An 18,431-nucleotide genomic window follows, 5' to 3' on the forward strand; every position below is an offset into this window, starting at 1 on the left:
GTTGTAAGCTTCATGTGAAGTGGGCATTTCAGCATAATTAGCATCAATCAACACTGAGTGTGTTTCACTTTCAGTTGCAATGTCACTTTCTGCAGCGTCATGCAAATCATAATCTTTGTCAAATGCAGCAGTGTGTTGTATATTTGTATTGAATTGTGCATTAGTACGTTGTTCTTCCTTCACATCAATATGTTAAAAATTGTTAATAATAATAAGTATTTTGTCTTATTTTCGTACTTGTTTATCTAGCTATTAAAAATGTTGGACATCCAGAAAGACCAATGTTTGGATTGTTTCATGTCTTTTTAAATTCATTTCCTGGCATTACAGTTTCTGACTACCTGTTGAGTTTCACTGTGTAGTGTATCACATAGACGTAATCCTGAGAGAGAGAGAGAGAGAGAGAGAGATCTGTGAGCAACGTCTGATTGGAGGAAAGAACACAACTGGAGATGTGACATGACATCAAATCATACTGCCTCCACATTCAGCAAACACCAACAAATTGCATGGTGACCCCTGATTATGAAAGAAAATAAAACAGAGGTCCTGTCTCACCAAATTATTTTGATGACTTTCTAGCCTCATGGGTTTGTTGAATTTTGCTTGACAGGTTTTGTTTACAATTATTCTCAAATTTATGAATTTAATGAATTTCTTTGTTTCTCACATCCTTTTTTCACATAGTAAGGGAAAAAATTCATCAACCTGATAAAATAAGTTTAGATTTCTATCAGAAGTCAATCACTGTAACAGAACAGAAGTCAATGACTTTACAGTAATGGAAGATCTTATTGACAAAATTTACAGATGTCTTAGGACCCCCCCCCCCCTTTCTGAAAATCCAGCAATATATTTACGTAATGATTGCAATGTAAAAGGACAACAGAAGACACAAAGACCTCATAATCTTCATTAACACCATAGTTAATCCCTGACCTTTTCAAGCAGACGTTTAGCTATGTACTAAATAATTTTATATTCTCAGCAGCGTGTGGCAAGCTTTGGGGAGAACCATTTGGTTGTCGCGAGATGCAGAAGGAAAAAGAAGTAAGTCGATCCTGTAATTTATGGCTTGAGCCACGAAATAGTTTGATTAAAAAAAATGCTATCACAGTAAAGGGAAAATTTGTTCAATACCAAGTAACCACACTATAGAATTATTGTTTGTTTGAGACAAGTGTATGCGCTAGAACCCCGAGACTCGACATCGATGCACAGGATGCGTGCACAGACCCGACCTCGTTCCGAAGCGCCCTCAATAATTATCCCATAGTGCATTGCCGAGCGATAGCAAAACCAGCTGTGAATGTGTGTTGGTGGATAGTGTGCGAACCCATCCCTTTGAGCCGACTGTCGTGCCGTCTTCTCTGCCGTGCCCAGGGCCAGAGTCACCGCTGCGCCAGCGACATGGCTCGCCCCGAATTCATGTCACTGACTTCAACCCAAGGACTGAAATTGACGTTTAGTCTGGAATGCAAGAAAACCCCCTTTCTGCCCGCGGTCGGTGGAATGGCAACGTTGACTGCGGGTCAGATCGTGGGTTACGGACTTGCGGCCAAGTCGTTTGCCGGGTCGTATCTCAGTGGCCACTTACCAATACACCCAAAAGGTAAGACTTTGTTCAGCTTCATAAAAATCTTCAGAAGCCTCACAACATCGCGTCGCGATTTTCAGCAGCTGTGGCAACATAATGATTAACTTGCCTTACAACAGTTTAAAGTAGCTATTTGCCCTGGAATACGCGTGCTTTACAATTTACTCGTGTATGTAAACATAACCCCGGAGGTCAAATCCCGCGGTTCTGCACTGCCAGACACTACACGAATTGAACTTTGTTTCGGCATGGAGGTAGTAGGAGCCTACTACCTCCATGGTTTCGGTGAATGAAAACAGCTGTTCTGGACAGTCTTCTTGCGAAGTCTCACTGATTCCATCATTGCACATGAGAGAGAGGTATCGGTCGCCAGACCGTGAAACCTTGCAAGGGCCATTGCCAGATCCGAACTTAGTCTCTGCGATCATACGGCTGCCTTCGGGGCTTACAAAATGTATGATAATGTAGATGTATTCGGTCAGGCCATAAAATAATATATATCAGTAAAATGTGAAATGTTGAAGATGTTCTCTGTTCACAGAAATGAGAAATCAATACACTATTATTATCATTATCATGACGACCCATGATTTGTTGAAAAAAATAAAATTGTCCGTTCGTGTGGCTGCGCAAATGCCTGTCGATAGGATATTGCTGCAAAATATAGTGATTGAAAAAAAATCAAACGCCTGAAACACTGTGTATATAACAGTGCCATAACACAACAAGGATACCAGGAAAGTGACCCTTTTCAACGATTTGTGTCACTGTGTTATAAATTATTATAATATTTTAATTTTTCATTTGTTGTACTGATGAATCAACTTGAAACTCGCATTTATTTGAAAGCACTGGTGCTTTGCCTCTGTTATATCATTAGTGTTATGGTAGCTTGTGACTGTCCAAAAAGATGAAATATTTGTCAGTTCTTGCATTTCTTGGCTGAATGCATTTTTTAATAATCAGACATGTTTCAAGATCGAAACACAAAGACATATTTCGGTATTGAAACAGATATCTATTGATGAAAATTCATGCAGTGTCTAATGGAGGCCCTTAATCCCATGCAATGATGCATATTGAATAGTAATTTGCATAATTGATGACATTTTGTTTTTTTGATTAATGAGGTTTTGGTAATTAACTAGCAAGGAGGCATAGTGAAGGGTTTTTACTCAATGTAAAATGTCGTAGTTTATTAGGTTTTACCTCATTATCTCAATTATTCTATTGCAAATAACATGCCAATGTTCTTGACAGGAAGTAACCCGTTTTGTGTGGATTTTTAACACTCATAGAACACAAAAGGAATTATTGTATGAATGTAAAATAAATTATTAGATATCTTTTGTGTCATTAATGAATGTTGTCAAACATTTGGTTTCCCCCTAAAAGAAAGGGCTAACAGTAACACCATTTAAATACAAATATCAACAAGGACTTATCAGAGAACCAGGGATTGAATATCAAAGAAATTTAGGGACGTGAAGTAATTTCATTGGGTCTTGCAAATATGTTTAATGCAGTTAGGCCTTACAGCCATATTCTGTGACCTCTTGGAGTTAAGAATGTTTTACAAACATACAAGTTGACCAAAGCATTGGTTGGTGGTATTTTTGCAGTGTTAATGACAATTATTCTGCAAAATGAAAGTGTTGCAGTGCATTGTTTGCTCAGAAATTGGGAAACGTAAGGGTAACAGAATTGAAATTGTGAATAGTCGTTCCCTATGTCGGTCACCCATTTTGATTGCTCTCATGTGTTGTTGATTTTGTGTGCTTGGTACAGTATTACATGGAAGGCGACTTTCAGAACCAGTGAAAAGTACTGTTACGTCAATTTGCATTAGCAATGAGCCCTTGATTAAAACCTTTAATAATCCAGATTGTTAATCCCCTTAGTAAGGAAAATATGTAAATTAACAATTTAATGGGTGTTCTTCATAAGCTGTGTAAATTTTAATGATGGATGTTACGTCACTGCTGTAACCATCTGTAGTTTATTCATTCTGTATTAAACAATAGGAAATTAGACCGAATGACTAGTATGTTACATTTGCATTTTTAATTGCTCATTAGCATATTTCATTTACTCAATTCAACGCCATGAATGATTAACAGCCTTTGCATTGCAAATGCAACCAATTTTACATTCTTGGCCTTTTTTTTCTTCTAAATTTGTTTAATCGTAAGTTTTACTCATTACCCAACTAAGATGTTTTTTCTGAATGTGGAATTGTAATTATGAACTGCATAAAGAGCTACAGGACATCAGATTGGAATAGAGCTTTAAGCAAAAATTATACTTTGTTTTTGGTTTAAAATTGTCTCGGATTGTTCTCCTTACTGATACATCCATTGTGAAATATAATTATGTCGTCCAATTTTACTGTAAATTTTCATTAAAATGTAAATTTTATTACTCTTTTGCCATCTTTCTGAAATGATACTCATAAAAGGTGTAAGCTGTAGTTGAATTGTGTTGTTTCTTATGTTTGGCGCAGGATAATTTTATAAGCTGGCTAATTTCTTTTGCATATTGACAATATAAAGATTTGAGAGATGTTTGACTGAGAGTGTAAGAAAGCTGGGAGAGAACATTTTTTCCAAGAAAATTTGGTAATAAAAAATGTATGGAATCTGTATCAAGTCCTTTTGACACAGTGATAGTGAAGCCCAAACGGTCAAATGCGAGATACGTATCCAATTGCAGATGATATCATTAAGAAACGTTGTGTTATGTGAATTGATAATGACAATATACATGCAATTTAAATTTTGTGCATAAATAAGTTGTCATTGACAAGATGTCATTCCGTGCATGTCAAATTTGACACATCTCATCCCAATGGGGCCAGATGTTACAGTTTTAATTCATTGCTGATAAAAACATTCCAGTGTGCTCTTTAATTTGTTTTAATAATGTTGATTGTCAGATATTACATTCGCAATGGTGTTCCATTGATGTTTATTCCAGTTTTGTTTTCTTGTCTGTAAAATATAACTGTTCTATCATCAATCGTGTTCCATTGATGTTTATTCCAGTCTTGTTGTCTTGTCTGTAAAATATAACTGTTCTATCCTGCTCTCAAATAGTGGCAGCAGTACTCAACTTCTCAGTACATGTGTATTTATGTGCAATGTTGTTTATGATATCTGAATTTTGGACCAGGCTGGAATTCATTTGCCAATAATAAAATCAAATATTTTACTCACTGCATTGTTTTGGGAAACTTTATTGATTCTGTGCATATCAACACACCTTTTGGATAGATCAATTTGGGCTACAAAAAATGCTGAAAATTTGGAATGTCACCACTATCATGCTTTTACTGAAGAAAAAGCCTAAGCCGAAAAAATCAGTTATTTCTTTTGTGTGTTTTTTTTATTTACATACCTCTGTTTACTGTGCAAGTTAGTCTTGCTCAAAGTCTGTGGGCATGTACTAGTATATACCAAAATATTATAAATTGAAGCATAGACCCTCGAGAAAAACGGGACAGGCAACTGCGATAGAGAACAAAGGGTCTATGGGATTAGCAGCTTGCAATCTATCTTGGAATAATTAAGAGGTGTTAATGGGTCGGGGACTGCACAACGTCCGGTTCATAGACACGTGCATGCGGGTATACGGTAATAATGTTTTCGGATTACAAGTTATTTCAGATTACCCGCAAGTCCATTTTTAGAAATAAAAGTGTTACAACTACTTTGAGAAGAATTCGTCAAAATGGTTTTAAAGTACTTTTTACATATTGGTAGCGAGATTCGACGCAACTAGAAGTCTGCAGGGAGTCAGTATGTTGCTGTAAAGTGACAAAGTTTCGAATAGAAATCCGAAACACATACCGCTGCAGTTCCAGACTTGACAGCAGTTGACATCACAGAGTTGTTTACATTCTGCAATCGTCCGTGTATCTCCGAATTTTCCCTCGTTTTTGCAGTTTTTTAATCGTCGGAATATTTTCTGTGCGAGGAGTGCTCCATGATTCGGTAATGTATGTATGTTAACTACTGAAATGTTGTTGTTTGAAAACTGTGAACAGCCAAATTTACGAGGACAGCGTTCAGCTTTGTGTAAATGCATGTCTACCTTACTGCTTCTGAATCCATCAACCGATGGATAGTCCCGATTTATCACGAAGTTTCTCCTGACAGCGAAAGTCAGTGTTGCAAATGTATTTTCTAGTACTTTGCGGATGTAAACATGTGTAGCTTATCCGAACTTTGGTGTTTATTTAGGCTAAACATACCAAAATGTTAGAGGTCGTGTATTTGAGCTCCGATGGAGTAGTCATTTTTTGTGTTCCCTGATTTTCGTCAAATGTTGCGTGACAGATGAAATAAAGGTCAGATTTTCGTTTCGCAGGACTGGGGAAGTGTAAACCTGTCTAACTTGTAAATGTTTGTTGTTATCGGTGATTTTTATGGTAGGGAATGTAAACTTATATTGTCGATATCTAGCAAGAGTTTTCTGTAGCGTCTATGGCTAAATGTACACAGTTTTTATCGTCTAGTTTTTCCCCGTTGGCTTCGGCTTGAAGCCAAAATGTGATCTTCATTGTTACCAGAACATTCACCATGACTAGTATCAAAAACCCTCAAAATTCTCTGTGTCATTACTCGGAACGTGCCATGCAAGAGCAAAGTGTACATATTCAGAACGTCATTTGATCGTTAATGAGATTCAGTGTTAAGTACGAAGTATTGTTGTGGGGGACCGCTTGGCAAATAAACTTTAATGTATTCAAAGATAGATCACACAAAGAAACCTCAGCAGTTGCCTGTCCCGTTTTTCTCGAGGGTCTATGATTGAAGGAACAACTTTAGCAGACTGTGTCGCATTAGTTGTAGGTTGTCGTGTAGATGGTGGGGTGAATGCTTTGGCCCTGCTTGGCTTGCTAGTAATTGCTGCTGAGAAAAGCCAAGCGACTTGGAGCTAGTCAGCGTGTATTTACAAATCTAACAAAGCATCTTGTGTATCACCAGTTGTCTTGAAACTGCACTGACTGACTAAATTTTTAAAAGCAAAACAGGAGGCCAACCAGTTGTCTTGAAACTGCACTGACTGACTAAATTTTTAAAAGCAAAACAGGAGGCTAAACACCATGCCAACAGTCCATGTCAAAAAAACTATCGCGAGAAACAGGGATTGATATGTGTTTCACTCCCCCTCCCCTCCCCCTGCCCCTCCACCGATGGAAAGTACCATGGATAAAGTCAGATGGGAATCTATGGTACAGGAGGACTTGGTAAATTTTTCAAAGCCAAATATGAGAGGTAGACCACTGACACAGTCAATGTCAACTTACAACAGTGAACTAATGAGAGAAACAGGAATCAATTTGTGTTTTGCTTCCCATTCCAATTCTCACTCTCCCAACCTCCTAACACACAAACACACACACACAACTACGCATACTGATCAGCAATTGCAAATCCATGTTAGAAAAGGGGAATGAAGCTGATCGTGTCAATAGAAGGGTTGACATTGAATATTTATTTTCACACAAACAGACACTGACACGATCACCATCAAATTATCAAATTGCAAAAGCAATGGATGAAGTTTGATTGCAATAAAAATTAACAGGAAGAATTACTAAAGAAATAATTTGTATTCTCTTTTTAACCGTCAGATTGTCAGAAAGTTTGGAACGTTGCCACTATTCCACAGTTGTTGAAACTTCAAAAGTGTTTTGAAAAGTCAACGCAAGATCTGATACGCCGGTTACGACGTGGAAGACTGGACTATGGAGGTATGAATTGTTACATTGAGTCTACTATGGTATATCTAAGCAATAAAGCACATCCAGCGATGGTATACCACGAGATTTTGACCAGTTCACAACATATATACACGAGCGATAGCGAGTGCATATATGAAGTGAACTGGTCAAAATCGAGTGGTATACTGTCGCTGGGTGTGATTTATTGCTATTTTATCATAACAGTATATTGAAATTCTGGTGTGGAACGTCGTAAATGGATTTCTGCTCAAGCTGAGAGCTCGCACCTATGTCAGCCGTGGTATATTGCCAATATACCGTGGTTCTTTTTGCGTCTCGAGCAATCAGATCGTTGATTTGCACCATCAATATACTGGTATGATATAATGCAGCTTGTCTTATAATGTACAAACCCTTGTTCCTGTCAGGCCCAACTGTTGAGCCATTGTATCAGGTCAGGTTGGTTAAAGGTACAAGGTCACAGTAAATTTGTATATTCCATATATGGTAAAGGGAATGGGGCTTATCGTACATATATCATACGTACTGTTGACTTATTGTTGTCAAGGATGCCCTTCACCTCAAGTTTAAATGTAACCAACAGTCAATTATAGCCCTATTTACTGCAATTAAATCCAGTACGATCAAAGTAAATGAAGAGGTAACGGGGTGTAACCTAACTGTTGCAGAAACCCAGTCTACTTGTAGCAGCAAGGGAGCTGTCAGTCCTCCATATTTGATATGTCAAAGGTCATGCAGACGACTCTGCTAAGTATGCCATGGCTTGTTGTAAAGTGGCCACCAGCGTAAAATCTCTGATTGGTTATTAAAAAACAGGTGACCAAATACCTTTAATATCTGAAAAGTGCAATACTGTAAAACATGTCAACTTGAATTAGCTGCATTCCTCTTTTGGCATTTGCAGCCTTTTTTTGCAATCATGAGGCTTTTAATTTGGCTAAAACGACACCATAACTGTAGTATATATAGGGTAAAATTAAAATTAGCATTATCGTAAATTATCAAATTTATAGATTTTGCTAAATTTGCTGCAAAATGGTGCAAGCTAAAAAGACGGATTGTACAGTACGGTATGTTCCATTAGATGTATCATGTATTAGTTCAAAAAAACAGGTAAACATTTTGTTTATTAAAAGTAAACCTGTAAACATATTCATTTCACTGACTTGGCCTGATCATGTACCGGGGGTATGTACCGGTACATCATGTGTCACACACATTTCATAATAGTGATCTCACCATACATTAATATCAATTCATTTTCGAATGATTTGACCTAAGAATCGATACCGCTTAACCCTTTCAGGCCTGACTTTCTGGTAACTTACCAGAGCTACCCCTATATATAGGGGTGTAAGAACCACTAGATAATTTTCATAGAAAACACAATCTTGCAGTTGGTTTGCTTGCACACAAATTGAAATGGTGTTTGGACTTCTCATGAAAAAACAAAGAGTTCAATCACAAGTTTACAATTGTGATGCTTAAGCTGAAGAGAGAGAGAGAGAGAGAGAGAGGGATATTAATATTTCAGAAACTGTGGCTGTCATCTGTCCACAAATCTACTTCAGTTTATACATAATCTGATTCAGTGCATATAATTTCTGAATATCTCTTGAGGCAAAGTCTGTCATTATAAGATATATCTGTCAGTTACATCTGTCGGTTACCATGGTAATAATTGCACTAAATTATGAGCAAACCTATCAGAGTAAGTGTTTCTATAAAATCAAACACAACTTGCATGGTTTATAATTTTCATCAATTTGAAATGAAGTCACTTCTGGTAGCGTTTGCAGCCATGCATCGGTTACATGTAACAATGCTATTGTGTCGTGGATGAATTTATTTCAAGGATAAGGAATGCCAGGTGAAAATCAAAGAAAGAATTTAAAAAAAATTGGCATTGTAATCTTAGACAGGACAACTTAGATCCATTATGTTTGAAAATGAAGACTACCGGTATGTAATATGTTAATATGCAAAATTTCTAAATGGAGTACCTGAAATCTGTCAATTATTGTCAATTGAAACGGTGACCATTTTTCATTAATTCTTTCAGAAATTTCTCTGTACTGCAGTATCGTTGTGTGTAAGATTCAACTACTTTAGTGAAATGGCAGCTTTTCATTTCACTGACAAAGAACCAGTATGCTAATATGCTAAATTTATTCGTTATGTTGTTATGGCAACCACTATTGAAGATGTGTACATATATCTCTAAGGTTGTAAGACTGGTATTGACATCTACCCCTTTTCAGTGCAGTATCAGTTGCCATGGATACAGGCACACCCCAGACAGTTTAGGAAAGAGCAGATCTGTACTGAAAGTGTTACGTTTCAGGCATTTGTGAGGGAAATTTCAATCAATTTGACATCAATATTCACACAAAATGGCGTCCACAGAAGAGATGAATACTTGTACAGCAAAGGTTTACCATGGAAATGCCATCAATATTTAAACCAATTACACAATAAATTTTCCATGCCATAATTACATTCAGCTTTGTAAATATATGATATATGCGAGGAAATGAAATTTTAGTAACATTATTCGCGATACTGATTACATTCAGTTAATGATAAAATGTGATCATATCGGCACAAATCCATACATCATATAATCACTCATTCATTAATTTTCATATGGAAATTTTGTTTCCATGGCAGCCAATTATATTAATGTCCATACCACAGCAAATTATTTCACAGTGCCCTTAGGCGAACTTTTCAAATTTACTGAATCTATCACAAATGAACACATTGAATGAGGATGGGAGATGTAAATAACGTGGTTGTGTTTCTGAAAAATGCATGTTGCCCATTACTTACATAGGGAGCAATTATAATTGACAATTGAGAAAATGATGTGGAAATGGCTGCCAAATGTTAGACAAAGAGATGCGTTTGGTATATTTTCCATTGTGTCATACATGCCATCGTATGGCTGCTTGCTTGGTGTTTACAGGCAATGCACTAACATCTCTGCCATGGATTAGACTTGAAAAAACACTTGTTGTTATGATCAAACATACTATATCTTTCCATCCTGTGTGTTCTTTTTGCAAGTTTATCAGTTCTTTGGCTTTTTCAGAATTTTCGAAAGTTTCCTAATGAGAAATGTTGTTGTTTTGTTGAGGTCAGTACCATATATTGTATGTTTAACCACACCACTTATGCCTATACATGTTTTTAATTTGTAAGGAGTGTAATATTGAATTAAGTAAGTAAATGAAAGTACACAGTATATACACTTTTATTTACTTACTAAATTCAATATTACAAGCCTTTATGATTGAAAAGCATGGTATTTCATCGATTGCTGAAATTGTAAATTTAAAAGCTGTGTTTACAGTACGACACAAACCAATATAACTGTCATCATTTTGTTGCCATGGTAAAGAGAAAAATACGACAATTGCACTCTAATGTTTGTAACTTGTAAATTCGGTATCCCTAGCACTATGCAGACCACGGCTATCATTATTGAACAACTTTTACCTAGAGTTACTGCGACATTACCAACCACGATAAATTTATATTTCTGTATCCGTTTTGATCGTGAATGCCGGACAGTGCATGTAGTCGGTGGCCAGTCATATCAGCTGTCTTCTTGAGCTACTCGTGATAGCTGAACTGAATTTCAATCAAACTTTCCACTTCATGTGAGCACAGTTATCTCCAGGTTTCTTACGCAAGAGAAGTATAATCCCCCTATGCGCTTTATGCTCTGATTTTTCTTCTTTTTTTTTTCGAGGGGGGGGGGGTATATGGTTCTGATCGTGGAGCATCACAATAAATTATGTAAATTCGGGTTTTTCAAAGTATTAGTAAATTCAGGTCATATCACTGGTCAAATATCTAATGAAATGTTTTCTTCTGTTTCATGCTCATATCCGTCCAGCAGATAACTGATATTATTACAAAACCATCCATGGTCACTCATACCATATTAATATGAGTTCAAACAAAGTTTTTTAACCGAAAGGCAAACTCTAGTTGACAGTCTATCAGTTTTTAGTAAAATATCACATTTTTCTGTGGATTTGAAGCCAGGTTTTGCATTGGCAGATAATGGATTTAATCATCAATTATGTGATCTAATTTCGTAAGCAATGAACAATTATATGCGCATACACATGTACCATAATCTATTCATTACATAAGATAATTCAATTCATTGACACTCGCATCGCCAGGTGTTGAATGTGTATATATTGGTGTAAAGCTTTTTTGTCTTCAGTCTCGGTCAAAACTTCTTCAATATCAACAGAAGCATTTTTAGCTCATATTTGGTAGATGTGTAAATACCAAAAAGAGCTTGTATGGTGAGTCATTGGTGTCTGTATGTCTGTATGTTTTTTATATCTCCTCTCTATTAATTAGGTAGAGAAAACAATGCATTAGCCTTGCTCAGTTTTATAGTTACTTTGTGTGTAATGAATGAATGCTGTGATAAATTCTGATTCTAATGAAATGTTTTATTTTTCTAATTTTCAGAGAAGACACTGATCGTGAACATGCTTCATCATGCTGGATATGTTGCCGCTAGCAACGTGTTTGATGACAGAGAGGCCCTCAAAGAGAAACCGCGCATCCCCAAACTCTATGCCGACGTCGAGAAGAGAAAAATCAGCTTTGAGCAAAATATTCCAAATAAGGAGAAAGAAGCAACCAATCAGAGTGAGACCAAAGCTAAGAATGTTAAGGTCAAAGGTCAAGGACAAGTGAAAGGTCAAGTGACAGTGGGTCAGGCCGGGTCATCGAAAGAAGCAGACAAGCAAAGCGTACGTGGCAGAGGTTTGGAGATAGTGCCGCCAGCTATTCAGTTGCAGGATTTTAATGAAAAGGATAGAGCAACCATTGTAGTACACCAGCAAAATCCGGTGGACTTGACCAACTACCAGCCTGTCGACGACACTGATGCAGGGGGCCAAACAGTTGCAATTACAAACCACCAGCCTGTCAGTTACACTGATGCAAGGGGCCAAGCGGTTGCGATGAGAGAGACGGTCACAGACAGTGCCTTTGTTCCTATGACAAGCAACCCTGTACCACAGCCACAAATGCACACTTTTACCACTGAAAACTATGAGGCTTGTCAATACACTTCTACCGTTGACAGAAATACTCCAACTTTGACACAGAATTGTGCAACATCTGCAAGTTGTCGTTCACGTACCCTTCCGCCAGTAACTGAAGGAAACAACTTGTATGGATTCCGGAGAAATTCGGAAATTGTTGACGCGGAGATCGTAGACACACCGCCCCTGCTTGTACCCTGCGCGTCAAGGGCGTATCTGGTAAACAGTGAATCTGAACTCATCAACATTGCTACCAGCCAGTTCAACAAACCAGAAATGAATAATTCCCCTCCGCCAGTCTTGGATAATATCGTTAATAGTGCAAACATTTGTAGACAAAATGATCTTGGAGAATCAGAAAGTTTGGAGAGCACGGGTAATGTTTACTACGCCGTTTCTCAAAGTGGAAAATCAGATGTATATAATTCAGATCCAGAATTGTTTCATCAAGGTAGATATGCAGATGTATCCCAAAGTTCTTGCATGTCCATGGATGTGAAAAGAGAAACTCAAGCTGGATCAACGGGTGATGTTAAGATAGAAGTAGCTAGTGATGTGGACATTGCATTGAACAATCAACAAGACTTTCATAGCAGAAGTATTGCCACACCAGACAACTCAGAACAACCATGGTCTATTGAAAGCCGTGGTGTGAGTATCAAGACAGAGCCTGTAGACACGGGATATGAGCAAGCTGTACATGAAAGCGTGAGCCAAGGTTCCATCAGTGTCTGCCGACTTTTCCCTGATTCAACCAATGTTTGCCGGGATTTAAACATTAAGGATGAAACACCACATACACGTGAAGGCTCATGTACCAGTAGAGTGGCGTACTGTGGTGCAAAGAGTATCAAATCTGAAACGACAGAAAACTCTAGTTGTGGTGAACCTATGCAGGCTTCAGACTGTGAGCAAGAAAGTTGTGCTACAGATGAAGAGGATGATCAACTGGATGGTAGCCATGGTGATGGTAGTCATGGTGATGGTGACCATGGCGACAAAGAGGATGACCAATGCAGTTCAGATGACAGCACTATTGTCAGGAGAGTGCACAGAGTGAGGAAGTCAACTCGGCGCAAGACTCACAGTTGGATTTCAGATTCGGATTCAGATTCAGAGGATTCTGGTGTTTATAGGAAACGAGTCAGAAGATGTGGCCAGAGGCGCAACCAAGCAAACCCATACAGATGCAGTGAATGTGGTCAGTTGTTCAGAAACCGAGGGAACTATTCAAAACATAGGCGAATGCATGCTGCTATGTCACCAATCGAGTGCCCTGACTGTGATAAGGTGTTTAACAACAAATTTGTTTTTAAGAGACACAAGCAATTGCACAGAAAACGGTACAAGTGTGAGACGTGCGATAAAGATTTTTGTGGAATAGCAAGTCTGACGATGCACATGCGAATTCACACTGGTGAGAAGCCCTACAGCTGTCCAGAGTGTGGGAAATTGTTCACACAGAAAGGCCACGTGGGCGTCCACATGCTGGTCCACCAAACTGAACGGCCGTACCAGTGCAGCGAGTGTCAGAAGTGTTTCAAATCTACCCACGATCTGAGTTCACACATGAAGACTCACGACAGGGAGAAGCGGTTCGAGTGCGAGATCTGCGGGAAGAGATTCAAGTACAAGGGGTACAGGAAAACGCATATGAAAGTGCACGCGAAAGAACAAGTCTGGAGGGACAACATTGAGACACAGTACAGAGAAAATCGCGAGAAGGTGTGGGGGAAAGAGGCCAGTAGATTGCTTGAAACCTCAGGAACAGTGTTCAAATGGATAAATCCTCTTTATGATTAACCCCTTGAATGCTGTAATTTTTTCTGATAAAAAGTTGAACTATGACATTTTACCAATTATTATGAATTTTTCTGTATTTTGTTGATAATTATGGACCAAATGGACATCACATAGCATTGGCTACAGCTCTTTATCAAAATTTCGGCAAAAATCTGAAAAGATTTACTGGGCTGTATTTTATGAAGGCGACAAAAATTGACTTTGGCCCTCAAACTTCAAAGGGTTAAAAACTTTATGAGCCAAATTTGGTCATATTAAACTTTGCAATGGTCTCATGTTCATCAAGGTAAATGCTCCATTCATGGGATACTTTTGCACAAATCGCCTGGGAGGGCGCCACATACTTGTATGTATGTGAATGGTGCTATTTTTTCTCATAAGGGCGCTCATACATTTGCTGACGTGAACACGAGACCATTACCTATGAATCTAAAATTATGTCATGGTTCCCAGGTTCAAAGGTCAGTGTTTCACCTTTGACCTGGCTTGCTTTTGTCCAATCACAAACACCTCATATTACATACATGTGCATAAAGCATCTGTAGGTTTTGTTTATAGATTCTGTTGAGCACAATGGTGAGCTTGTTAACAGCATTGGAACCGTAAGATTAGCAAATCCAAGGTTCCTGACAGGTTTAATCTGCTTGTCTCAAAGTGCAGTTCATAGAAGATGAACAATTTACATATCCCTCACTGCCAGTCTCAAATTGTAACATAGCTTAGCGTACACCAGTATTGATAGCATTGTCATAATGGTTAATGCAAAGAAATGTTTCTCAACTCCAGTCCAATAATACTCCTAATTTTTTTGTAAAAGATAAATTTATTCCAACAAAGCGGAAAAATTTATTCCAACAAAGCGGGAAAATACACAGATCCACAGAACTGTGAACGTGTCAAGTGAACAAACTTGTCAGAAAAAAATTGGTCATTGTATTTCCAAAGGAAGTGATACAGTGAATGTTTGATGTTGCATTATTAACCTTTTCAATTCCTGCAATTGCTAATCTTTTGATGTTGGTATTGCGATCAAAGTTGTGTTTTCTGGCAAAGAAAGAAATACATTTCTGCCAGATTTCTTTTACACATGTACACTCAAATAAGATGTATTCCAGTGTTTCTTCTTGGCCACAAATATGGCATTTCCCATAGCTTGAATTAAATGAAAGTTTTGGCCAAGCTTATTGTGATTAGGCCTCTAGGAAATATCTTCCAACTTAAATCACTTATTGAATTGGTAATAATTCCTGTTGAATTAAGAGGACTGAATAAAGTAGCATTGTAATTGTTAGTGAGAATGAGTTTCTCTGCCCATCCTTGACCAGTTTGACCTTTGACCTCATTCCATTTCTTATCAGCCAATTTCCAATAGATTGACCGGGTTTTGACATTACTTTTTTAGACCAAAATCCTCTAAGTCTAAAATATCATAGCTCTCTTCAGTTTGGATGTTTGAACTGATGATTTGTTTCCAGGAATCTGGAATAGCATTGAGGAGTGTTTCATACTCTGTCTTGATTTCCTCTTGCACATGTCTATTTGTGCCCCCTCTAATTCTTGCAATTATTTCCCACTGTTCAAGCCACTCAATTCTGTTATCGTCCCAGATATCTTTCAGCCTTAACCTACAGTACTCCTTGACCATGACACGTGATGTCATTCCCAACATGTCATATAGTACCACCTATGGCCTGTCTGAGCAGAATCATACCAATTATCCCGGTCTCTCCACAAAAACAGTCCCTCCATAAAAGTGGAGGGACCTTGCAGTTATAAACCACTGACTGTTCCCTTCACAAGAACATGTTGAGTTGTTACCATGTTGAGAAATTTAGGTTGGCATGGTAGAGCAGTGATTAATATTTTGGCTTGCATGGAAAGTGGATAGTTAGTTAAAAAAATGACAAATGACCCACAATTAGAAAAAGAAACTGACAACTCTCTGTATTCATTTTGCGTAAGAGTTCCACATGATAGCAAAGGCACACAGTCATAATTCTTCTCCCCCTTAACTTGTCAGCTGTCACACTCACATCACACTAGAAACACTGGTGAGTGGTTCAACATATGAGGCAGTGTGAAACAGTTACTTTACTGAAAAGTTACCCTCGACAAAAGAATTGTCAGTTTTCAACAATGGTGGCGCTCTTTATAATAGCCAGCATTGTGAAGATAAACGCAATACATCCACTGCATGTCACAATAAGATACTTTAACGGAAGGAAATTTCGTCAATGGTTTTTGCACTAAAGCAAGATGCATATTGAGCAAAAACACATGAGTTTACATCTTTTTTTCTTTAGTACAGTTGCCTTGCATTGGATTATTATTAAATTGTGGCTCATTAAGACAATAGTGCAAGAGTTGTCAAGAGCGCCACCAGTGCTGCTAGTGTGCTCAAGCACATGATATATTTCACTGCTCTATACTTAAATGTTTTCTAAATTGAATGCATCTGAAAAATTGGCAGAACTCATATTCAATCTTAGCAGAAATAAATGATGTACTATTTTTCTTTATACTTTTCATTTTTCCCAACACAGATACTTTTGAGTTCACCATCTCATATATTGAGCTCTTACATAGAGCACGATCATTGTGCAATATTTTAGATCCCTGTGCTTATATCATGGTCGACCAATGTTTGATCATATGATGTTTTCTTTAATGTAGCAAAAGGGTACGTATAATTCTGTCTTTGTATGTTTACTTACAGGTATAGTACAGAGGCTTTAAGCAATAATTTTAGTCCCCACGGACACCGTCCGGGGGGACTTATAGGTTTGGTCATGTCCGTGCGTGCGTCCGTGCGTCCGTCCGTCCGTCCGTGCGTCCGTCCGTTCACGCAGATATCTCAGAGATGCAAGGAGCGATTTCATTCAAACTTGGTACAAGGATTACTTCATATGTCATACAGATGCACGTCAATTTGTTTTGTGATCTGATCCAATATGGCCGCCAGGCGGCCATTTTATTACGATATTTTCATGTACAGAGCCATAACTCAGACATGTTTCAACCGATTTTATTCAAGTTGGTACAAGGACATTGACCAGTGTCATAGATATGCATGTCGATTTGTTTTGTGATACAATCCAATATGGCCACAGGCAGCCATTTTATTACAATTTTTTCATGTACAGAGCCATAACTCAGACATGTTTCAACCAATTTTATTCAAAGTTGGTACAAGGACATTGACCAATGTCATACATATGTACGTCTATTTGGTTTGTGATACGATCCAATATGGCCGCTAGGCAGCCATTTTATTACGATGTTTTCATGTACAGAGCCGTAATACTCAGACATGTATCAAGCGAATTTATTCAAAGTTGGTACAAGGAGATTGACTACTGTCATACATATGCATGTCAATTTGTTATGTGATACGATCCAATATGGCTGCCGTGCGGCCATTTTGTTACGATTTCTTCATGTACAGAGCCATAATACTCAGGCATATGTCAAACGATTTTATTCAAAGTTGGTACAAGGACATTAACCTATGTCATACATATGTAGGTCTTTTTTGTATGTAGGTCATTCTTGGCCATTGAGCGCTATCTGTATCAAAGTATTTTTATCACAGACCTAATTGATGAAGAGGACTCTATCCTCTCTGAGGACATGTAATCAAAGTACCCATTAACAAGTGGGGACTGTGTCATCAACAATGACTTGTTAGTCATGTTTCATGCACTTTTTTATATCAGAACATTTCTTATCTGAAATTCTGACTCACTGCTGCTGCTTTTGATGGAGATTAATTTTAGTCAGTCCTCATTTTGTTCCACTTTTTATCCCTGTTAGAGAATAAACTCATCATTAATGTCGTTCTTGGTAAACGTGTTATTTTTTTTCTTTTTTGTATACATGTAAATACACCAGATTGACATGAATACTGTAATATCACTTCATATGCTTATTGAAGAGAGACAATTGTTAAATTATCAGTTAAAACTAGGAGAGGACTTTCCCCATAGCTGTCATACAGTAACTCTCATGAGTCTCTTTGAAGTTTTTGTTTTACTTTAAGTTCAAAGAAAGCTGATATGTTAAGTCAATGGGGTCTGTATGTGTGTGTGGGTGGGGGGTGGGGTGTGTGTATGTCCGTCCACATAAAAAATGCCAGAACCGCTACAATCTTAGTATTTGGCGTAAATGTGCACCCAGGGGTGGAGATGTTAATTTATTC

General features: G+C 37.8%; 1 protein-coding gene across 2 annotated transcripts; it reads left to right on the forward strand.

The window, feature by feature from the left end:
• Positions 1-1,301: 1,301 nt before the first annotated feature.
• Positions 1,302-18,066, forward strand: LOC139123630 (uncharacterized). Of its 2 annotated transcripts, none has more exons than XM_070689800.1 (3): positions 1,302-1,612; positions 7,236-7,355; positions 11,847-18,066. In XM_070689800.1, the coding sequence occupies exons 1-3, from the start codon at positions 1,411-1,413 to the stop codon at positions 14,231-14,233; spliced, it is 2,709 nt and encodes a 902-aa protein (XP_070545901.1). In that variant the 5' UTR covers positions 1,302-1,410; the 3' UTR covers positions 14,234-18,066. The 2 variants fall into 2 exon arrangements, with proteins under 2 accessions (XP_070545901.1, XP_070545902.1); XM_070689801.1 differs by lacking the exon at positions 1,302-1,612 and adding an exon at positions 5,089-5,589.
• The last annotated feature ends 365 nt before the right edge of the window (positions 18,067-18,431 follow it).

Source organism: Ptychodera flava (genome assembly GCF_041260155.1).
Source record: "Ptychodera flava strain L36383 chromosome 23 unlocalized genomic scaffold, AS_Pfla_20210202 Scaffold_23__1_contigs__length_28996876_pilon, whole genome shotgun sequence".
NCBI classification, from domain to species: domain Eukaryota; kingdom Metazoa; phylum Hemichordata; class Enteropneusta; family Ptychoderidae; genus Ptychodera; species Ptychodera flava.